The following is a 24,768-nucleotide window of genomic DNA, read 5'->3' as shown; positions in this document are numbered from 1 at the left end:
AATGTATCCAAAATAAAAAAATAATACAAAATAGTCTACCCATTATTCAGGGGCCTCATGAACAGAACCTTCATGATTTGACAGCAACTTCACAAAGTCTCTCAGATGTTTGGGTGGGCACTTGGCCCTCTGCGACCTTCTAAGGGCCGGAGAGATTGCCTGGCCCACTTGTTTGCCTACCAGGCTAGGCAGGCCAGGGCGTTGCTGCCCTAAATTCCAAGGTGACCCCAGTGAGGGTGCCTGGCCTACCTGCTCACCTACCAAGCGAGGCAGGCCAGGACTTTGCTGCCCAAAATACCTGGTTGACCTGCCCCACTACTGGATGGCTGGACCCAATACTCTGTAGACCCTAAGCATGTGCCCAAGGTGCCAGAATCAGGAGTTGCCTCCATGGCAACCCCCTTTGCTGGTGACCTTCTTTTGGGAGCAATTGCGGAATTTGGCAAGCGCCCCTGATGGAATTCTTTTTCTCTTGCTGCTTGTGATTTGTGTGGATATCCCCGGTCAGTCTCCTGTCTGGAGCACTATCTGACATATATGAATACTGTGGATACCCCCGGTGTGACTCCCTGTCTGGAGTGATTATGGATGTGTGGGATGACCCCCTATTCTGTGAATTTCTGCTAGGAGCACTTGCAGAACCTTGGGATGAATCCCAAATAGCCTCAATAGCAGCTAGTGATGGCCTGTTAAGCCTGTGAAACTGTGACCCAGAATGCATGTTATGGTCCTCCTCCCCCCCCCCAGAGTAGAGCCAGGAGCATAAGGGTGAGAGTCCAGTCTCCAGAGCAGTTGGTCTGCATGTCTGTGAAGAATGCATCACCCAAGGCAACTTTGTATGACAACGGCCCAGAGATCTTGCAGACCACAGCTGTGACCCAGAGATGACCAGGCCCATAGTTTTGTGCTCAGACCGGATCGCCCACCTGGAGTCTCCTAGGTGCCCGCAGTTGTGACACCTGTGAAGCCACCCGGTCAGTTTAGTGATGAGGCGGCAACTCCAGCTTGGTTCAGCAGGGCTCTTCCCTGTGGCAGTGCATGGTGTGGTGCTGTGTGCAAGAAGGAAATCTGCTAACCTGTGATGCCAGTTACCATAAGTCAGTTTCTTGAGGGCATCTTTGGTGGTGTGCACCATTCTCTCTGCCAGTCCGTTGGAGGATGGGTGGAAGGGAGCCAATGTTACATGCCGGATCAGATTGGCCTGAAGAAAAGCCTGGAACTCAGAAGAGGTAAATTGAGGGCCATTTTCTGAAACCAGAATATCTGGAAGACTGTGTGATGCAAAAATTCCTCTCAACACCTGGATGGTCCTGGCAGTAGTAATGGAGGAAACAGGAACAACCTCTAGCCACTTGGAATAGCTATCAACAACAACCAGGAAGAATTGCCCCTGAAAGGGCCCAGCATAATCTATATGCACCCTAGACTATGGGGTTTGGATTTCCTCCCACCTATGTACTGGGGCCTGAGGCATTTCAGGCCGAGACTGTTGGCACACTTGGCACCCTTGCACCTGGGCCTCGACGGCTTTATCGAGTCCAGGCCACCAAAGATGGCTGTGTGCAAGTGCTTTCATCCTGACTATGCCAGGATGTCCCTCATGCAGAGAGATCAAGATTCTAGACCTCAATGAGGCTGGGATCACTACCCTGCTACCCCATAACAGGTATCCCTTGAAAGTGGAAAACTCTTGCTTCTTGTGCCAGAAGCTTTGGAACTCAGTATCTGGGCACTTTTAGGCCATCCTGACAATACTCATGTCAGCACACATGTAAGCGTGTGATCAGTGGCAGTTTTTGCAGCCACATCCCTAGCATTGAGGGGAGACTCAGGCAACTCCTGAATTGACAGAATATTAATGGCTGGAGCAGGAGCAGGCTCCAATTGATTCAGGGGTAATCTGCTCAGGTCATCTGCATGACCCATTTCTTTTCCTGGTTTGTGAACCAATGTATAGTCATATGCTGACAGGAAAATGGATCATCTCAGTATACAAGGAGAAATAATATGTGGGGTCTGTTTGTTAGTGGTAAACAAACCCAGCAGAGGCTTATGGTCAGTATAGACCGTGAAATGGCAGCCATTTAAGAAATCATGAAATTTCTTTATGCCAGCCACTATGGCCAAAGCTTCTCTGTCAATTTGAGCGTAATTCCGCTCTGCAGAAGACAGAGTCCTTGAATAATAGGCCACAGGAACCTGTGTCCTATCAGCCTTCAGATGGCTGAGTACAGCTCCCACTCCATAAGGAGATGCATCGCATGTGATACAAACAGGCAGTTGCTCATTGAAATGTGCTAAAACAGCATTAGAAGTGAGCAAGGCCTTAACCTCATTGAAACTCTTGTCATGGACTTTAGCTTGTGTAATGGCTCTGCCACTGCAGTTTTATGTGGGAGAAATGCATGGTAAAAATTTAATTGCCCCACTCTTAGACTTAGGGCTTGGGGCCTGCAGGATAGCTTGCAATTTAGTCTCAGCAGGGTGAATGCCTTGAGCATCTATCCTGAATCCTAAGAAGTCAGTAGAAGTGACTCCTATTTTACATTTATCCTTCTTTAGTTTAAGGCCTGCTTTTCTAAAATGAAGCAAGACAGCCCTTAATCTCTCTACTAAATTTTGGGATGACTCCCCAGCAGTGAGGACATCATCAAAGTAGGGACAGACCCCCCGAATACCTTGAAGTGTGCTCTCCATGACACTTTGGAATATGCCAGGGGCTACATTTACCCCAAACTGCAGTCTCTTGACCTTGAAGACCCCCCTGTGAGTTACAATAGTCTGGGCCTCTGCAGCTGTCTCATCAACAGGTAGCTGTTGATAGGCCTGTGCCAGGTCAAGCTTTGCAAAAATGTGCCCCCCCCCCTTGAGGGAGGCCAGAATGTGACTTATCACAGGCACTGGATAAGCGTGCTGTTGCAGCACCTTATCCAGTGTGCACTTGTAGTCTGCACATATACGTATGTCCCCATTAGCCTTTAGAGGTGTTACTTTGGGGGTTTCCCATGGACTTGAATCCACAGGTTCTAGAATGCCCTGTGTGAGCAATTTGTCCAGCTCAGCATCAATCTTACCTTTGAGGGCAAAAGATACCCTCCTAGGCTTAACTCTGATGGGCGTGATGGTTGGGTCTAACCATAGTGAAATTGGAAGCCCCTTGTAGAATCCTAACTCTGAACTAAACACATCTGCAAACTCCTTGCAGACATCTGCGAGGCTCAACGTTTGCAAATGGTGCAGACCAGTTACCTGGATTACCAGAGCCTCGAACCAATCAGGTCCAATAAGACTCGTATGTTCACCCCCAACAACCACCACATCTAAGGGACCCTCAAAATCCTTATGCTGTACTCTAAGTGTGGCCTCCCCCTTTAACACACACCATAGAATTCTGAAAATCTGTAAGTATTAGATTGGATGGCCTGAGTTTAACTCGAAGGCAATTGCTGCTGCATATCCTTTTGAATGTGTTAATAGAAATAATGGAGAGAATGGACCCAGTGTCCAACTCCATTGATAAGGGAACCCCTTGCAACCTTATGTTAATGGAGAGTTTCTTCTTAAGGAGCTTATGTGTCCCTGTTCTCAAAATACTCCTGTGCGATGCGCAGAAACCCACCCTATGTTGGCTGGGGACCCTGGTACCTTTCAGATGCAATTCTTCATGAGGTTGGACCTTCTGGCGACCCAAACAGATGGATGCGATGTGGCCTTACTTGCCACATGCTCTGCAAATGGCAGAGCAGAACCTGCATTCAGCTTGCTTGTGGCATCCTCCACACCCAAAGCATTGAAGAGATGCTGGGGCCTTGTCCAGACGTTCCTTCTGCCTCCTTTCAGATGGCTGGTGAAGTCTATCCACCTCTTCTTCAGGATCTGCTTCTGATCCTTCTCGAACGTCCTCTTGATGGACGGTGGCTGTGTCTGGAGAGTTCTTGGTGAGCTGTAAGGTCTTCACAGCCCCACCTGCTACTTCCTCAGCTGTCACCTCTCATAGCGCATCTTGGAAAGAGACATCTTCTTTTGCAAAAATCTTCTGTGTAAGTCTCTGTTCTTTAAACCACATACGAAGCAATCTCTCAGCCTCTCTTCCAGATCCTTGAACTCACAAGGTCTGGCTGCTTGCCTTAAGGCCGCAATAAAATCCACAGCAGATTCACCCGGCCTCTGGTTTCTCTGCTCGAAAGCATGCCTCCAAGCAATAACAGATAACTTTGGCTGGAAGTGTTCCTTTAACATTTTCTTCAAGTCAGTATATGTTACTGACTCCAGAGGTGCAGGGGCCACCAGATTCTCAGTGATTTCAAAAGCTTCCTGTCCACAGACACAGGAAGTTGCAGCCTTCAAGCCATCTTCTCTAATTTGATTTACTCTGAAGTAATTCTCCACTCTTGCAACGTAGGAATTCCATCTCTCTGGGTGTGAGACATCAAAATCAGACAAACGGCCAATCTTCGCTATCTTACCATTATGACTTTCACCACTCACTCCTCTGCAAACTGCTATGGGGCAAAGAGTCCTTTAGCCGAGCTCACCTTCCAGCGACGCTATACTGGCAGGCTGGGACGCTGATTCAGACACCATCTTCCCCTCTTCAGGACTTCCTGGGTAAGTCCTTAAAGCTTTTTCTTCAGCTTGCAAAGGATCCCACATTTGTCACCAGTGTTAAGTACTTCATTTGCGTGCGAATGATGAAGACACATGGCGATGTTAAACAGCTCTTTATTCTTCTTCTAATATCACACGAACAACAACAAAAGCACACAGGCCTTTTTATATAGCCAGAACCCCGGACAACATCCACCAATAGAATAGAGCATTTTCACACCTTGTGCATGCGCACAAGGCTGGCACCACTCTGTCTGGTCCCGGGCAGCTTTTGGAATAGTTCGGATGAAGGCATTTGTGCACAGCTACCTCTGTGGCCTGGGCTCAATAAAGAGATCAAGACCCAGGTCCAAGGATGCCACATTTGCCAGCAGTCCTGGCCCAAAATACCACAGGCTCCGGTTCCTAGATGGGAGACCACACATGCTCCTTGGTCGAGGGTTCATATCGTCTACACTGGCCCCTTTCAGGGGCAGCTCTTCCTCATTGTGGTGGATAGTCACTCCAAATGGCTGGAGATTGTTCCAGTGTATGATGACTGACAGGACCATCCAGGTGTTGAGGTAGATTTTTGCCTCTCAAGGGCTTCCAGATGTCCTTGTCTCCAACAACAGACCTCAATTCACCTTCTCGGAGGTCCAGTCCTTTCTGAGGGCAAATATGAGTAGGCATACTACTTCTGCACCTTTTCATCTGGCCTCAAATGGCCAAGCAGAACTCATGGTTTGCACTACAAAAGAAGCTTTGAAACAGCTCACCCATGGAAACTGGCATCACACGTTGACAGATTTCCTCCTCTGCCACCACACTACACCATGCACATCTATGGACAAGAATCCAGCTGAGTTCCAATGGGGTCACCGTCTTATCATCAAGTTAGATAGATTTCACCCAGATTGGGTTGCATCACAGGTGCCACAGCCGAGGGCACTGAGGCAATTGCAAGTGGGTGATCCAGTTTGGGTACAGAACTATGGACCTGGGCATCTTTGGATGGTTCCAGTGGTCTGCAAAGTTACTGGGCCATTTTCATACAAAGATGGTCGTGTGCTGTGCAAGCACATTGACCAGCTGCATTGGCAGTTACCTAGCCACCCTTCCATTCCTGACTCTGCTCTCAGGGGGGGGGGAGGAGGAGGACCACGATTGCAATCATGGATCTCAGTCTCTCAGCGAAAGCGGTACATTGCATTCACCAAATGGGGGTTTTGCCAATAAGGTGGCTCCTAATTCTGGCACAGTGTCCATGGGACATTGCACTCAATCAACTTGCCACACCGCTCCTTCTGCAGGCAATGCGCCAATGGGACAGTGCTCCCAGCTGGCTGTTTATGCTGACCAGGGGAATTCCACTCCACCAAGGAACTCTGGTTTGGGCCTACTGTAAAGGGCCAGCCAAAGTCAAATGGACAAAGGTTTGGGCCTACCGGAACAGGCCAGCTTTCACGATCTGGTTTCACCCGTATCAAACGGGTCTCAAAGTCCCGGTCTGCCAAGCCTGGCAGGTGAGCTTGCAGATTGGGGGCTTGCAGTAGCTCCAAGACGATCAGAGCGGGCCAAAGGCCCACCGAAGTTCTTAAAGGACTACGTGAGGTTTCTGTCTTTGCAACCATAAAATGCTTTTGTATTTTATTGCAATTGAAATCCTTGTGTATGTCTTTGTGGGAACTGGTTTGTTTTGTGCTATGATATGATGTATAAAAAGGAGTGTATATTCCTTGTATGGGAATTTAATTGACATTATTATTTGATAATTGGAAGACCTGTAATGTTGTCTATAATTGATTGTTATGATAACATTGTGAGGGCACATTGTAATATTGTAAAATAGTAAGTATGTGTTTCTTGACCAAGAGGGGAGAGATGTTATATCCTGGGCTCTGATTGACCAAGCAGGTGCAGGAAGCTGCACTGAGACCGGGCAGACCACATGGGCTGCCCAAGCCAGACAGGCTGTGTCTGGCTTACTGAGCATGTACGGAAGTGGGAAAATACATTGCATTCATTGGCTGACGCTGTCCCTTGAAAAAAAGTATATAAGAGAGTGCACCCATTTTGGTTGTTGTTCTGTTGAAGCTGAATAAAGAAGTACCTGTTTGTTAATCTGCCTCGTTCAATGCCTACCAATGCAAGAAACAGAACAGAACAAACACCAACAATGGTGACGCAGTGGTTAGAATGCAGTATTGCAGACTAACTCACTGTTCACTGCCAGGAATTCAATTTTGACCTACTCAAGGTTAACTCAGCCTTCTAAGGTCAGAAAAATGAGGACTCAGATTGTTGAGAGTAATATGCTGACTCCATAAATTGCTTAGAGAGGGATGTAAAGCACTATGCATTGGTATATAAGTCTAAGTACTATTGCTATTGCTAATTACAACCAGCCTGCCTTCCATAGAAGACCTGTATATTGCACCAGTCAGAAGGAGGGTTAAGAAAATATCGACAGATCCTTGACATAAACTGTTTTAACTCCTCCCCTCAGGATGTCACTATAGGGCAATGCATGTCAAAACAACTAGACACAGGGACAGTTTTCCAACCTTGTGCCATCACTAATTTTCATAGTACTGTCTACTCTACTGTATATATTTACCCATATAGTATAGCTATACTATTATTATTATCCTTCTTATTGTCTACTTTATTACCCCCTTTTTTTGGAGGACGAGGAGGAGGAGGAGGAGGAGGGGGAGGAGGAGGAGGAGGATTCTGTTGCTTTGCATGTACACTGAGAGTTTCTGCACCAGAGGCAAATTCCTTGTTTGTCTAATCACACTTGGTCAAATAAACTATTCTAGTCTAATCTCTAAAATTCATCTTTCAGGTTCCCTTTTCCCAGATGCAATTCCTACTTTGTCCTTCATTTCTTGATCATTAACCATTATAGGATGAATTCTGGGGTTGCTTTGGGACAGATTTCTATCCCTACCATCATATAAATTACAAGACGTATTAAGCATAAGATTATGAAATATATTTAGTCATAAGGGTGGTTGAGAAAACCAAAGAGTGGTAGAGGAAAAAATGGGAAATAGTGATGTTATTTCCTAATCATGATAATCCAGATGGTACAGCAATTCTGTTTCTTCATCTTAAATGCATAATGTGTGTTTTGCTTTGTTTGGTCTTTTTATTCCAGAACTAGCCATCTATATACTGAGATGTCACATAACATCAAACTGAATACAGTAGGGCTTATTCAGATCTAACCTAAGTCAAAGGCATCATATAGTATAGAAGAAAGACAAATGCTTTAGGATATTATGTAGAAAGAGAGGGAAATATAATGGACTATCCATGATGCTGCATAGGTTGCCAAATTACAATTTCAATATCATTCTCACTGATTTATGCTGGCTGATGTTACTGGGCAGAAATAGTTCAAAACAGATTCCCTGTCTTTGGTTTGGACAATTATAAGCTGAGTTGTTCATGGCTTGAACAGGAGTCAATCCAATTTGGAGAAAATTATATCACTTATTTTGGAATTAACCTACTGTTAGATTATTACCAGAGCAGAATCTACTTTTTCTTCTTGAGATATATTGGGCTTTTTAAATCCAATTATTGTCATATTGCCAAGGATAAGAGACTGTGCAAAGTTTGAATTTGCTATTTTTCTAAAATAAGGTGATGGTATTCTTTTCTAACACATTTTAAAATTTAATAGTTGTGAAATTTTAAATGCCCATACAATACTAGAATATTACTTTTAGATATTTTATGTTGTTATTATTCTTGAAAATTTTTAACTACATGCTATTTTATATTTTAAAAGCTTTGCAAATCTGTCCAAACATTTTTTCCTTTTTTAATGTACAGCTAGAAAATGTTTCATATTAAAAATATAGAACAAAATTTATTTTTAATTTGTTTATACCTATGTTAAAGGGGAGTTAAAGCGCATTATGGACTTGGTTATTTATATAGTTGGTTAATGTTAGTTAGAGTTTGATTATTATATTTGTAACCCTGTACTCAGCTCTGGGAAGTGGGGGAGGGAGAGGGGGAGGTTTAGGGTGGGTGGGTTTTGGGGTGTATACTGTAATTTTTATAAAACACATACAAAACATATATATATATATATATATATATATATATATATATATATATATATATATATATATATATATATATATCTAGGATGCTGTATGTTACACCCTGTTGCCCAAATATGGGAGAGAGAAATCTGCCTAACATGCAGACAGCCCAGGTTCGAATCTCAGAAGGGTATGTCTGGTTGAAAAGAGCTAAAGAGTTCGAAATAGCTATTCCAGTTCTCCCTTAATTCTTTGCTAGCAATCCAAATTTTAGAAATATATATATATGTGTGTGTGTGTGTGTGTGTGTGTGTGTGTGTGTGTGTGTGTGTATATATATATATATATATATATATATATATATATATATATATATATATGGTGAGAAATAAAATGATCACCAGGGTAATAAAAACTATAAAATTTATTAAAAAGCGCCTAGCTTTCGCCGTCACCTGCCGGCATCCTCAGGGCTAGTGCGCCAGGGAGTGGGAGGGTCATTCTTATAGGTGTGGTGAGGTCTGCGCACGACTCCTCGACCTCGTCATCGGGCCTAAATAGGATAACTGCGTGCGGCTGGTCTGTTCCTTTCTATTCATCTCAACCGCCCGTTCATCCTCCTCCATCCTTCTCTCCCTCAATCTTGAGGTGGGCGGGCAAATGTCTCTATGGTTGCAACAGTCTCTATGTTTGAGCTCTTTTCCCTCGGGGGTAGGTGGCAGTGTGCATTTCGTGTTTCTTTTACAGTCCTCCTTCGTTCCATCGTTCTTCCTATGGCAAGTTTTTTGTTGTTGAATTTTGGTATCTTTGTTTCTTATACAGGTATCATTTAAGTGATCACATGGGTCCTTTCGAGGTAGTTGTAATTCGTTAACGGTCTGGGGCTGGAGGGGGGGACCTTTCGAATGTGGAGGGGGTAGTGATTCTTCAATTGTCACTGTGTGTAGTCGCTTTGTGCGCGCTACGCCCTGTTCGGGCGATCCGGAAAGGGTAGCGGTGGGGCCATGCCTTCGCTCTTCCTCTTGGGGTAGGTATCGTCCAGGTGATCTCACACGCCCCTCCCGAATAGATATAGTTCGTCGGCAGTCCAAAGCAGTCCAAAGCAGTCCACAACGTCTCAGAGGCCACTGCAAGGATCTTAGCACCGCACAAGATACAAGTGGCCCATAGACCCAACCAAACACTGCGGGCAGCTGTAATGCGCCCAAAGGACCCGCTCCCCAACACTGAAAGGTCGGCAGCCATTTATAAGATCAATTGTATGGACTGCCGATCCAACTATGTTGGGGAGACAGCCAAACGGATTAAAACCAGGGTCCACGAGCATAAGTTAGCAGTAAGAAGGGGAGATCCACATTCTCAAATATGGGCACACATGGCGGAACTAGATCACAAATTTAATTTCAGTGAGGTCAGCGTATTGGCTAGCGACAATACCAAGGGGGGCCGCCTACTTAAGGAGGCATGGCTCTCGGATGACAATTCTATTAACCGGCATGTGGACCTGTGCCCGGCATATATGGCTTTAAGGCTGTGGAGCACTAGTAATCAAGGACAGCACCCCCGACGTTCCAATAATAACTCTAATGGCATTAAGGAAGATATAGATACTCGAAATGTGGTGACCAATACTAAGGAAGACATCGCGGTTGGAGGAGGGGGGAGACCCTTAGATATGGCAATCCACCTGCATATGGGAGGAAATATGCCAGTCATTTCAGAAAGAAAAGAGAGAGCCCCCCGCTGGATCAAGGGGACCAAGTTAGGAGAGAGGAAACCGCAAGAAGGAGAAAGAACTCAAGAGATCAAGCCACCGTTCCCCCCGCTTGCGTATTCCGGAGAGCTTCGGAGGATCCGTATGACCACCGACGACGCAGGGAGGAGGAGACAAGCCGAGGAAAGATGCTACAAAGATCAAACAGATTGCGACTCTATCGCTACCCTCCCCTCCGGACCGATCACCCGCAGCAGGAGACGCGCCGGACAGCTGGGGGTAGCGACGAGCGGGGAGCCTCCGCCCCTCTCTACCCATGGCCGAATGGCCTGCCCTTCGGCTTCGGACTGCCGACGATCTATATCTACTTGTAGCGAGGAAGGACGCTGCAAAGACCAAACAGATCACGACTCTATTGCTAACCTTCCCCCCGGATCGATCACTCATAGCAGGAGACGCGCCGGACAGCTGGGGGTGGCGACGGGCGGGGAGCCTCCGCCCCCCTCCACCCACGACCGAGTGGCTTGCCCTTCGGCTTTGGACTGCCGACGAACTATATCTATTCGGGAGGGGCGTGTGAGATCACCTGGACGATACCTACCCCAAGAGGAAGAGCGAAGGCATGGCCCCACCGCTACCCTTTCCGGATCGCCCGAACAGGGCGTAGCGCGCACAAAGCGACTACACACAGGGACAATTGAAGAATCACTACCCCCTCCACATTCGAAAGGTCCCCCCCTCCAGCCCCAGACCGTTAACGAATTACAACTACCTCGAAAGGACCCATGTGATCACTTAAATGATACCTGTATAAGAAACAAAGATACCAAAATTCAACAACAAAAAACTTGCCATAGGAAGAACGATGGAACGAAGGAGGACTGTAAAAGAAACACGAAATGCACACTGCCACCTACCCCCGAGGGAAAAGAGCTCAAATATAGAGACTGTTGCAACCATAGAGACATTTGCCCGCCCACCTCAAGATTGAGGGAGAGAAGGATGGAGGAGGATGAACGGGCGGTTGAGATGAATAGAAAGGAACAGACCAGCCGCACGCAGTTATCCTATTTAGGCCCAATGACGAGGTCGAGGAGTCGTGCGCAGACCTCACCACACCTATAAGAATGACCCTCCCACTCCCTGGCGCACTAGCCCTGAGGATGCCGGCAGGTGACGGCGAAAGCTAGGCGCTTTTTAATAAATTTTATAGTTTTATTACCCTGGTGATCATTTTATTTCCTATCATATATATATATATATATATATATATATATATATATATATATATATATATATATATTTTTTTTGTATGTAGGTCTTTGGTTGTTCGGGTTTTCTCCCACATAAAATTGGAAGTGTCTTGGCGACGTTTCGACGAAGTCCCATTCGTCATCTTCAGGCTGGTGCTTTCAGCTTCGTGCCTCGAGCAGCAGTGTGTGGTCTTGGCTGTTTCTTCCTTTTAACTGCCAGTGGAGGTATGAACTGATTGGGTGGGAGCTTGGCTGTGTTCTGATTGGGTGGAGGTGTGTTCTGATTGGTTAGGGGCTTGGCTGTGCTCTGATTGGCTGGGGGTTGGCTGTGTTCTGATTGGCTGGGGGAGTGTTCTGTTTGGTTGTGCTCAGGTTAGTCTGAGTTGCAGAGGGATTCAAGATTTTGGGCTGCCCTGCCATTCCTTGGCTTCGCGTTCGTGGTCGTGCTTCCTCTTCATGGAGGGTGTCAGTTTGCTTCATGTATGGATTGGGGGGGTTTAAAGTGGCTAATGATGCAGCTGTGGTCTGGCTTCTGGTTTGTGGTCGTGCCTCATAGTCAGTGTGGCTTTGGGTTTGTTTTTTGCGTGGATGTTTGGTGGTGACATCCTGTGTGGTTTTTGTGAGTGTGGGTCTGGTATCATTTTTTGTGTTAGGGAGTCGTTTGTCAATGAGGGCGGGTTTCCAAATGGCTGGTAGGCGGGAGGTATCATCTCGCTTGTTCATGCTGTGTGGGCGTTTTTCTATCTCGATGGCTTCTCTGATTATTCTGTTATTAAAATGTTCACTTTTGGCAATGGTTCTGGTATTTTTAAAGTCAATTTCATGTCCTGTGGCTTTAAGGTGTTGGACCAGGGAAGATGTTGGTTCCTCTTTTTTGACTGAGTTCTTATGTTCTTCAATGCGTGCACTTATTCTTCTGTTGGTTTGTCCGATGTATGTGGTGGGACAAGTGGTGCATGGGATTTCGTATACTCCTTGATTTTCTAATTCAATTTTATCTTTGGGGTTTCTAAGGATGGTGGATATTTTTCTGTTTGTGCAGAATGCTGTTTTGATGTTGTGTTTATGGAGGATCTTACTGATTCTGTCTGTGGTGCCTTTTATGTATGGGAGGAGGGCTTTGCCGTTTTCTTGTTCTTTGTCTTGGATTTTAGTGGGGGTTTCTTTTTGGATTAGGTTTGTAATCTTATTTCTATGGAATCCATTGGATGTTAGTACATTGGTGAGAGTGTGTAGTTCGGGTTTTAGGTGTTGTTCGTCAGCTAAGCGTTTTGTTCTGGAGATGAGTGTCTTGGCTACAGAGTTGATCTGTGCTGGGTGGTGGTGTGAGAGAGCGTGCAGATAGCGGTTTGTGTGTGTTTTCTTCTGGTAGATGGTGTGTCCTAGGGAGCCATTGGATTTCTTGTAGACAGCTATCCAAAACAAATATAACCCCCCCAAACACATCTTAGATCTGACCAACCACTGCCTATCCAACACATACTTCATCTATAATGGACAAAAATACAAACAAACAGAAGGAGCACCCATGGGATCACCCCTCTCACCTGTCATTGCCAACCTCTACATGGAACACTTTGAAACCCAAGCTCTAGAAAAATCGGATCACAAACCCAAACTCTGGCTCAGATACGTAGACGACACCTTCATAATCTGGCCACATGGGAAAGAAAAACTGGACAACTTCCTCACACACCTCAACAGCCTACACCCCAAAATACAGTTCACCATGGAAACAGAAGCTAACAACCAACTTCCCTTCCTGGATGTCTTAGTCTACAAGAAATCCAATGGCTCCCTAGGACACACCATCTACCAGAAGAAAACACACACAAACAGCTATCTGCACGCTCTCTCACACCACCACCCAGCACAGATCAACTCTGTAGCCAAGACACTCATCTCCAGAACAAAACGCTTAGCTGACGAACAACACCTAAAACCCGAACTACACACTCTCACCAATGTACTAACATCCAATGGATTCCATAGAAATAAGATTACAAACCTAATCCAAAAAGAAACCCCCACTAAAATCCAAGACAAAGAACAAGAAAACGGCAAAGCCATCCTCCCATACATAAAAGGCATCACAGACAGAATCAGTAAGATCCTCCATAAACACAACATCAAAACAGCATTCTGCACAAACAGAAAAATATCCACCATCCTTAGAAACCCCAAAGATAAAATTGAATTAGAAAATCAAGGAGTATACGAAATCCCATGCACCACTTGTCCCACCACATACATCGGACAAACCAACAGAAGAATAAGTGCACGCATTGAAGAACATAAGAACTCAGTCAAAAAAGAGGAACCAACATCTTCCCTGGTCCAACACCTTAAAGCCACAGGACATGAAATTGACTTTAAAAATACCAGAACCATTGCCAAAAGTGAACATTTTAATAACAGAATAATCAGAGAAGCCATCGAGATAGAAAAACGCCCACACAGCATGAACAAGCGAGATGATACCTCCCGCCTACCAGCCATTTGGAAACCCGCCCTTATTGACAAACGACTCCCTAACACAAAAAATGATACCAGACCCACACTCACAAAAACCACACAGGATGTCACCACCAAACATCCACGCAAAAAACAAACCCAAAGCCACACTGACTATGAGGCACGACCACAAACCAGAAGCCAGACCACAGCTGCATCATTAGCCACTTTAAACCCCCCCAATCCATACATGAAGCAAACTGACACCCTCCATGAAGAGGAAGCACGACCACGAACGCGAAGCCAAGGAATGGCAGGGCAGCCCAAAATCTTGAATCCCTCTGCAACTCAGACTAACCTGAGCACAACCAAACAGAACACTCCCCCAGCCAATCAGAGCACAGCCAATCAGACACAGCCAACCCCCCAGCCAATCAGAGCACAGCCAAGCCCCTAACCAATCAGAACACACCTCCACCCAATCAGAACACAGCCAAGCTCCCACCCAATCAGTTCATACCTCCACTGGCAGTTAAAAGGAAGAAACAGCCAAGACCACACACTGCTGCTCGAGGCACGAAGCTGAAAACACCAGCCTGAAGATGACGAATGGGACTTCGTCGAAACGTCGCCAAGACACTTCCAATTTTACGTGGGAGAAAACCCAAACAACCAAAGACCTACATACATATATATATATATATATATATATATATATATATATATATATATATATATAGTGAAGAAATAAAATGAACACCAGGGTAATAAAAACTATAAAAGTTTTTAATTAATTAAAACTATAAAAGTTTAATTAAAAGCGCCAAGCTTTCGCCGTCACCTGCCGGCATCTTCAGGGCTAGCGCGCCAGAGAATGAGGAAGTCCTTTATAGGCGTGTCAAGGTTTGCGCCCGGCTCCTTGATCTTGTTATTGGGCCTGATTGATTCAATTGCGTACGGTTAACCTGTTTTTCCTTTCTCTTTTTGGTTACATTTCTATCTTCATGCATCCTTATTTCTCTCAACCTTGGGGTGGTTGGGTGGCAACTCCGGTTGTTTCGGTTGTCTTTGCATTCTGATCTCCCCCCAGGTTCATTCAAAATGCCCATAAAGTCAGTCAAAATGCCCATAAAGTCTCGGTATACCCAGACATCCAATTTACTATGGAAGAGGAAGATCAGGGCAGTTTGGCATTCCTGGATGTATTAGTGCAGCGCCAGGTGGATGGATGTCTGGCCACCAGGGTGTACCGAAAACCAACATGCACGGATAGGATTCTCCACTTTGGGAGTAATCATCCGATGGCCCATAAAGTCAGCTGTGTCAGGACATTATTTAAACGGGTGGAGACACACTGCAGCACCGTCAGAGCCAAGAAGGAAGAGAGAAACCACCTCTTCCAAATGTGTAGACACAATGGTTACCCGGTAAAGCTCATCAATCAGTTCAGTAAACCACCTGGACCCCGGGGTAACCTTACATCCCAAGAATCCATACCTCAGGCAACCACACGCATCACCCTCCCCTATATTCATAATGTATCAGAAGCCACAGCGAGGATCCTGGCACCGTATAACATACAGGTGGCCCATAGACCAAACCAAACACTGCGGGCGGCTATAGTGCGCCCCAAGGACCCGCTCCCCAACACTGAAAGATCGGCAGCTGTTTATAGGATTGATTGCATGGACTGCCAGTGCAATTACGTTGGGGAGACTGCTAAACGGATTAAGACCAGGGTCCACGAATACAGATTGGCAGTGAGAAGGGGAGATTGTTACTCCCAGATATGGGCACACACGGTAGATCTGGGTCATAGGTTTAATTTTAGTGGCGTCAGCGTATTGGCGAATGATAACACCAAAGGGGGCCGCCTACTTAGGGAGGCATGGCTCTCAGATAATAGATCTATTAACAGACATGTCGACCTATGCCCGGCATACGTGGCTTTAAGATCATGGAGCATTAATAATCAGCGGCAACACCCCCGATGGCTTAACAATAATCCCGGTGATACCAAAGAGGAAGGGCAAACTGCCCAACAGACCTGGTGCAATCCGGAGGAGGAAGGGCAACTACGGGACACCCTGACCACCCCAGTGAGGCTACCGCAATCCCAGAGGACTAGGGGGGTGGTGGAAACTGAGATCTGGAGTTCTGATAGTGAGAACAAGACGAAGGAGGATACGGTAGGTGGAGATGCGGGGGAATCGCCAAACGCAACAGCTCGCCTGCGCGCTAAAAGAAACATCATGGTCGGTCCGGAAGGGAGGAGAAGACCCCCTCACGCAGCCAGAGCGATTGGATCCAGGGGGGATAGATCACGGGACATGGCCAACGACGAACCCCCGAGCACCGCCAGGGAGGAGGGGAGAAGATCAGAGAGCGGTGGAGTGCGAGGGATTGAGTCGTCACGCCCCCTACCCGATGATCCCGAGGACTCCCATGGAATGCACACGAACACCAACAGTGCAGAAAGGGGGAGAGCTGAAGAGGAACGTTATGACAGCCAGAAGGAGCGTGATTCGACTATCACACACACACACCCCGGACCGAGTACCCGAAGCAGGATGCGCGCAGGACAGCTGGGTATGGCGATGACCAGGAAACGACCCCTCCACCCTGCTGAACACCCCCCCACGCCGTATTTGACTCGTAACAGCTCGCAAGACCATCCGGATGACGGGTGCACTAAAAATGAAAGTATTGGGACTAAAAAGGAAAGTTACTCTAAAAGGAACAATTGGGTAGGACATGGCTGTGAAAGGAATGTGGAATGTGCACTACCACCTGAACCTGGGGGGAGATCAGAATGCAAAGACAACCGAAACAACCGGAGTTGCCACCCAACCACCCCAAGGTTGAGAGAAATAAGGATGGATGAAGATAGAAATGTAACCAAAAAGAGAAAGGAAAAACAGGTTAACCGTACGCAATTGAATCAATCAGGCCCAATAACAAGATCAAGGAGCCGGGCGCAAACCTTGACACGCCTATAAAGGACTTCCTCATTCTCTGGCGCGCTAGCCCTGAAGATGCCGGCAGGTGACGGCGAAAGCTTGGCGCTTTTAATTAAACTTTTATAGTTTTAATTAATTAAAAACTTTTATAGTTTTTATTACCCTGGTGTTCATTTTATTTCTTCACTATGTATACCCCCAGGGTTCATATTTTTAACCTTTTTAATCGTATATATATATATATATATATATATATATATATTCTGAGGTTTTCGCGGGTATTTGTATGTAGGTCTTTGGTTGTTCAGGTTTTCTCCCGCGTAAAATTGGAAGTGTCTTGGCAACGTTTCGACGAAGTCTCATTCGTCATCTTCAGGCTGGTGTTTTCAGCTTCGTGCTTTGAGCAGCAATGTGTGGTCTTAGCTGTTTCTTCTTTTAACTGCCAGTGGGGGTATGAACTGATTGGGTGGGAGCTTGGCTGTGTTCTGATTGGGTGGAGGTGTGTTCTGAATGGTTAGGGGCTTGGCTGTGCTCTGATTGGCTGGGGGAGTGTTCTGTTTGGTTGTGCTCAGGTTAGTCTGAGTTGCAGAGGGGTTTAAGATTTTGGGCTGCCTTGCTATTTTTTGGCTTCTCGTTCGTGGTTGTGTCTCCTCTTCATGGAGGGTGTCAGTTTGCTTCATGTATGGATTGGAGGGGTTTAAAGTGGCTAATGATGCAGCTGTGATCTGGCTTCTGGTTTGTGGTCGTGCCTCGTCATCGGTGTGGCTTTGGGTTTGTTTTTTGCGTGGATGTGTGGTGGTGACATCCTGTGTGGTTTTTGTGAGTGTGGGTCTGGTATCATTTTTAACTGCCAGTGGGGGTATGAACTGATTGGGTGGGAGCTTGGCTGTGTTCTGATTGGGTGGAGGTGTGTTCACACCTCCACCCAATCAGAACACAGCCAAGCTCCCACCCAATCAGTTCATACCCCCACTGGCAGTTAAAAGGAATAAACAGCTAAGACCACACATTGCTGCTCAAAGCACGAAGCTGAAAGCACCAGCCTGAAGATGACGAATGGGACTTCGTCGAAACGTCGCCAAGACACTTCCAATTTTACGTGGGAGAAAACCCGAACAACCAAAGACCTACATACAAATACCCGCGAAAACCTCAGAAAACATATATATATATTGTATATATATATAGTGTGATTTCACAAACAAAATTGTGAAATTACACTTCATTTGGAATGTACCAGGTTACCTGACCATTATAGTTAAGAGGTCATATTATAGGTTACTAGACTTAGAATATAGGCTTTTAACTACTATATTTATAGTATACAAACCAGTAATTTCTGCACATCATTTCATTGTTAAATTGAATATTTTCATTACTTACCTGGTTGAAAATGTCATGCCAAGTGATTTCATGGTCATTAATGCTGAACTCTTGTTCTGATGTGGACATATGATTCATTTTTCCAACCTTCACTTTAAGAAATGTTTGATTTGAAAATGTGACCCAATTCATAATGCCAAACCCAACTATTAATTCTCCATTGTGATCAAATGAAATTTTGTTTCTGCCACTGTTGTTGAATGAAAAACCTCTGAGCAAGTGATGAAACTTAAAGAAAATAAAGACCAACTGTGTTATTCATTGAATCATAAAATAAAATACCTTTTTTAATTATCCAGCTCAATCTCCAGTGTGGTACATGCACACAGTTAAAGTATTCTGTTTTAGTCACTAAGATGAATGTCATATTGTATATGCATTTACAACTAAAAATTATTTTATATAATATATACTTTTCAGGATCTTAAATACAGGAATGACATTATTTGACTATGTATATATTCACATGCATAAAAATAAAAACTGACAAACTATTAAATGGTACACACTTCAGTAGAAAAACGAATGGCGTTAAGAATGGTATATTTATTCATGAACTTTTTCTAATGTGTCCAAACATACCAGGTAAATGTCTAAAATAAAAACTACATGTGGCTTCTGCATTAATAGAATTCTACTATTGCATTCATAAGTATATCACATTCAATTTCATTTATCAACAGTCACCTGCCATGGCTGATTTTGAAACTTCCATCTTTGCTCAACTGCCATTGATCCATATCTGGATTTCAATTTCTGCAGCACATGAAGTGCATGAGCCATAGTATAAACAGCATTGTAGATACTGTAACTAGGTCCCATCATGAACATTTCAGAAACTGTCCCAGGAAGGTTCTCAACCTTCTCTTCTCCCATGCAAATATCCCCAGCTGTATGGGAATGTGAAAATTTACAAAAAAATGCTTGTTCCCAAAAGGCTAGTAGAAAATTGTCACCCTTTGAGTTGGAAGGTTTTCTGTTTTGAAAAAAATGTTGAAAACCTGGAAGCTTGCATGATTTAACAGTGAAAGATAGTGCTCCATTGATGACTTGGATGTCCCAGTCTCTTTGATAAGGTAAGGAAAAGAGATCAATCTGGGCTGACATAATCCACACCATGCCTTTTACCTCAAATAGTCGAAGCATCCATCTCCAATATATCATTGTTCGAGTTTCTCCATAGAGAACCAACACATTAGCTTTACTCTTTTTAATTTTTTCAACAATTCCAATCATTTCACTAATTGAACTAATATAATCATCAAGGAAAGGAATATTGATTCTCTCTATGAAGGCAAAACAGATACCATTCATAGGAAATCCTGCAAGTATTCTCTGCACAAACCTATCTCCATTGTCGTCATTTATTGCCAAAATTCCAACCCATATCCATCTGAAATGCAGAAGTAACTGGAGAATACCCTTATACTGCAAAGTTTCATTTGGAACCATCCGAAAGAAAGGGAGTGATTCTCTTTGATTATTCATCACTGCAGTGGACCCGTATGTGAACTATACAATAATATAGGATGTTGAAGATGTGAAGGGGGAAGAGAAAGAGAAAGAGAGAGAGGGAGGGAGAGAGAGGGAGAGAGAGATGGATTTAGAACATGCATTTGCTAATTTACAATGTGTTTATTTTAGGATTTTAAGATTGTCCATCAACAGAAACAGATTACATTTACATCTCAAGCTAGCTCTCTTCTAGCAGTCATCCAATTATAAAGAAGGTGTTGACATCAATATAAAGTAATATTCTTCTCCAATTTCTTTGAACTTGTATTCAAATAGAAAATGTGAAGAGGAGTAATGTTTTATACATTATGAATTCAATGAAAATAAAAAAATAAATAAGTAATAAATAATAAATATTATATAGGGGAATATGCTGGGGAATTCTGGGGGTTGAAGATCACACATCTAAAAGTTGTTAAAGTTGAAAAAAAATGATACAATGAACAGGCCTTTTTATTCTCATGAAAATAATTAGTTGGGATGAGGAAATCTTTTGCTGGTCATATACAAATTATGAAAAAATTTCCCTAATTTTTTTTTAAATTTTTAGTTGTCCCTGTCTAGAACTTATATATTAGTAGTTTCTTACTTGGCTGTACTTATTGTGGACCAGGATATTTAAAAAGTTTATTATTCATCATAAATAGCATAAATGCATTTGAAGAGAAAGATTTGTGTAGGACTTTTGTTTGATTTTTGATTAATTGCTGAGATAATTTTATACTCTGATATCTGCGAAAATATATACTGGCAAATAGTTGGATTCAGATATCAGTAACCTTCTTATTCATAATATAACTTCCATGATCATTATATTACACAAACTGTATTATACTAAAAAGTTACAGCAAATTCATAAATCTAAAGCAATCCTGTGGCATTTATGATAAAACTTTGGTTTGGGTTTTAAGGAAGGAACTATCATCCTTCTGAAAAACATACTTATATATATAGCCCTAATTAAAGAACTCAAATGAAAGAGAGAAAAAGTAAGTTATTTGAAAAGTTTAAACAATCAGGAGAACTGTCAGAGACAATAATATTTACACTGAGAATAAGATATATTGAGCAGTATATTTTTCAAAACAGTAATTCTCCAGCTTTAAAAAAAAACCAACCAAATTTTACAAATAGGGTGTTTCTTTTATATTTGGACATGTGGCATATACACCTTAGATATTGAAAAACTGAGAATTTGACATGAAACTAAATCTCCTTCTTAAGCATTACTGAAGAGAAGTAGGAGTATTGGAACAGTTTAAAAAAGGAGCACAAAATTATATATCTTCTGAAGAAAAAATGTTAAACAATTGAAGCAAAAACATCTTATTTTTTAATTATGGCAGATAAATAAAAATATTATAAACAAGAATTCAGTTTATCAGAATCTGATCTGACATCCTGACTCCTAGAAAGGTGTTCATATAACTAAGAATGATCTCTAAGATCTGGAGAATGAACTGACACAATTATTTTTTATATTATTGATAAAAGTAATTAAACTGCCTATTTATCTCAAGTGCACATTTTTTAAATTCAAATAGTAGAATCTAGAAAGATAAAAGAAATCTTTAAAAAGCACCCAACCAACCTGTGGAACCTTGTAGATACTCAGAATGTTTGCTATAGGAAGTGAGACATCAATATCAAGCCCTTCGATAATAGCTACCAGATTATGCTGGATGTCACACCTATAGTTGGGAATAAATCTTTTCTGTGTGGAGAGAAGTTCCATAGCACTGTGATAGGTCCATTTTGCTTCATAATAGCTATCATAAATGTTGAAACCTAATGTAAAATTAGGCAAGATCTGTGGGTTTTCATTTATCTCCTTTACAGCAAATATTAAGGCCAGCGTATGCTGATAATTTTTAGTCAGTACACTGCAAATAACAGAGATACATCATGTCACATGGAAATTCTGCATAGTGGATTGGGCTGGGTTTGCTCTAGTCAAAAGTAATGGTTTTCAGAGTGCAGCCTTCAGTAAAATGCAGTCTTAGCATTTTAGTGTTGTATCCGCAAATGGATAAACAAAAGATGTATAGAAAGGAGGGGAGCAAAAGCTAGTAGACATAACCAAAGCCACACAAGAATAAGCTATTCTTGAAGTACTAGAAAAAAAGCAAAGACAAAGTATTATCAGAGAAGAGAATAAGTGGTAAGGAGTCGAGTTATACAAAACATAGAAGCAAGCTCTCTTTGTTCAAACTACTGTCTTCTGCAGTTCCTAGAGAATAAAGCAAGATAGTAATAACTATTATGATCAAGGATAAATCTTTTCTTACACTAAATCAACTATTGGTGTTTTTTTTTCCTAATAAGTTATACAGGCAAGGTTTGATATAGCAATGTTTATAACCAACATGATAAATTGCTTACTTACTTGGAAACTTTTATCTTTTCCAATTGAGAATACCCTGAGGATGATTGCTTTAAAAACATTTTAAATTAGATTAAGTCACAAATAGAAAATTTAGTGGAGGAAAGCAAGATATGCTGGACATAGCATTTCCACTGGAAGGCAAAACTATTTTAATCTGAACAAATGTATCCCCCATGTATTTAATAGAATGGCAAAAAGACAGCTAAAAAAAGAAAAAGCAAGTCTGTGTTTAGAAATTCTAACATGTCAAAAATGATATTAACATTTTTCATTATATGGCTTAATTCTTAAAAGTACTTTTTATACAGTTATTAATATGAATAGAAAAACTTTTTTACTTTATCAAATAAATAAACATAGTATTAATGAGATTAAAATAATAATGGCAACCTCAAAAATATACATATTCAGAATTTAGTGTTATACAAATATTAACAAAATACAGAGTCTTCATTAACAATACAAATAAAAATACATAAATAACTTAGAAGAAAAAAATGCCTGAATATATATACTGCTCAAAAAAATAAAGGGAACACAAACGTATAGGATGCTATACCTTTGTGTTCCCTTTATTTTTTTGAGCAGTATATATTGACAGACAGGTAATAAAGATAATGTTTGAGAAAGTAGCAAAGAACAGCAAATCACTACTTCAAATTAAACATGAATTCATTGCATTGCATTTATTTGGTCATTGCATTGCATAAGAATGATTTTGGCCACCTGCCATTTGTGAAGTATGGACAGTTCTTGATTAATTCTAAATATTGATAATACCTTCAAGGACAACATACGCCTCTTTAACAAGCAGTCATTGCTATAGAGTTAATTAGACACAACTAAGAATTCAAAATAAAATATGAGATAATGAAAAGTTTTGTCTGCCAACTCCAAGTCAAAGGCTATCATAACTAGTCTTTATACAACATCCTCAGCAGTATTCAAAGAATATCACATAATATTTTCTATTGCATTAACTACAATTTATAATCCAAAAAGAACAGCATTTCACTGTTAAAAGATTTTATAAGTAAAGCTATTTGACAAAATATTATACATATAAGTATGGGTACTAAAATTATCTGTAGACAATAAAAATGTGCATTTCTGCCCATCTTTTAAATGGGTGTAAATCAATAACACTTAACACCAATCAAGAATTCAATCCTAAAACTCCTCTTTCCAACCAACAATCAAAAATAAAATAAATGGCCAGTAATGGTTTAAAAGTATAAAAATTAAATCCATATTTTGCAACAAACAATTATGATTACAAAGAATTACTAGAAATCTTGAAGAATGAGACTGCAAAAGGCTTTAACAAAAAGTATAGGATTCAGTTTATAGTACACATAAATAATTATAAAGCTTTTGCTTCCTTGTTTAACATATTTAGTCTTATTATGAGTTGGCTGTAAAAGAAAGAAGACAATGTCATGACATGTCCTTCTATGCAAGAGAGACAGAGCGTGCAATACAAGCAAAACCTTTTAATTCTTTGTCAAGCATATATGGAATGAGGAGGAAAAGATATTGAATGGTTCAGTAAATATATGATTTATAATAATTCACATTAGACTGTGATCTTAAATTACTTACATTAGCTCATCAATCATTGCATGATGGGGATGGTCACTGAAGTCTATTGGATTATATGGCCTAAGGATTTGAGGAATAATGCCACCAATGATGAAATCACCTGACTGATAATATTTGTGCAGAATAGGAATTGGTTCAATTACAGTGCAGCTCTTTGCATTTGCTTTGCATACTGTATGAGACAGAAGCGCTAAAATCATCATCTTTTTTGCAAATATTCCAAGATTTTCATGGATAAGCATTACTAATAATACCTGAATATATTAAATTGCCTGAAAAAATGAATTATTTTTAAGAGAAAGTATTATGTTAAGGTAGGTTATATACCTGGTAGGTATATAATAATATTTATAACTCAAAATAATGCAAGGCTTATATATAGAAATTTTGAATATCTATTTCAGCAGTCTAAATGTTAGACAAATGTTAGAGCCCTAGAGGGATTTGACAAGAACTGAATTAATCACAGTGACCTGATAAATATAGGAGAAAATAACTGCTAATCAGTTAATGATGTTTCTGCAAAATTGCTACTCAGAAACTTGCTTATTACATTTGGTTCCAAAGTTTTTGAACATTGGAATTTGGCATAGGTGTTTGTTGTGTTGAAGCAAAGCAGATTCGGCAGGAAAATGAGAATCTGTATTTGTAAAGATATTGTTATATGATACACATTCATCCAATATTTCAACTGATAATTAATTTAAAGAGTCAAATTGTCACATTAAGAATGTTGGTTAAGTTCATCTTCTGACAAATTTCCTGCTAGCCATAATTTGTAAAACACCTCACAAAGAGCACCTTTATAGTATGATATTCAATTATGGCTTCATAGTTATAGACCATT

At 42.0% G+C, this 24,768-nt stretch overlaps 1 protein-coding gene across 1 annotated transcript in view; it reads right to left on the bottom strand.

Annotated features, from left to right (window-relative positions):
- LOC120309744 (vomeronasal type-2 receptor 26-like) overlaps positions 1-24,163 on the bottom strand; it is a 38,457-nt gene extending 14,294 nt beyond the window's left edge. The window contains exons 1-5 of the mRNA XM_039347267.1: positions 23,922-24,163; positions 21,525-21,816; positions 20,981-21,033; positions 19,106-19,811; positions 18,419-18,646 (exon numbers count right to left, since the gene is read on the bottom strand). Of these exons, the coding sequence (XP_039203201.1) occupies positions 18,419-18,646; positions 19,106-19,811; positions 20,981-21,033; positions 21,525-21,816; positions 23,922-24,163 (1,521 nt within the window). The remainder of the gene's footprint in view (positions 1-18,418; positions 18,647-19,105; positions 19,812-20,980; positions 21,034-21,524; positions 21,817-23,921) is intronic.
- Positions 24,164-24,768: the final 605 nt, after the last annotated feature.

The sequence above is a fragment of the Crotalus tigris genome, unplaced genomic scaffold (genome assembly GCF_016545835.1).
Source record: "Crotalus tigris isolate CLP2741 ecotype Arizona unplaced genomic scaffold, ASM1654583v1 scf7180000018058.1502924, whole genome shotgun sequence".
Classification (NCBI taxonomy): Eukaryota; Metazoa; Chordata; class Lepidosauria; order Squamata; family Viperidae; genus Crotalus; species Crotalus tigris.
The sequence above is the reverse complement of the archived record's forward strand: the minus strand, read 5'-3'. Positions and strand labels throughout refer to the sequence as shown.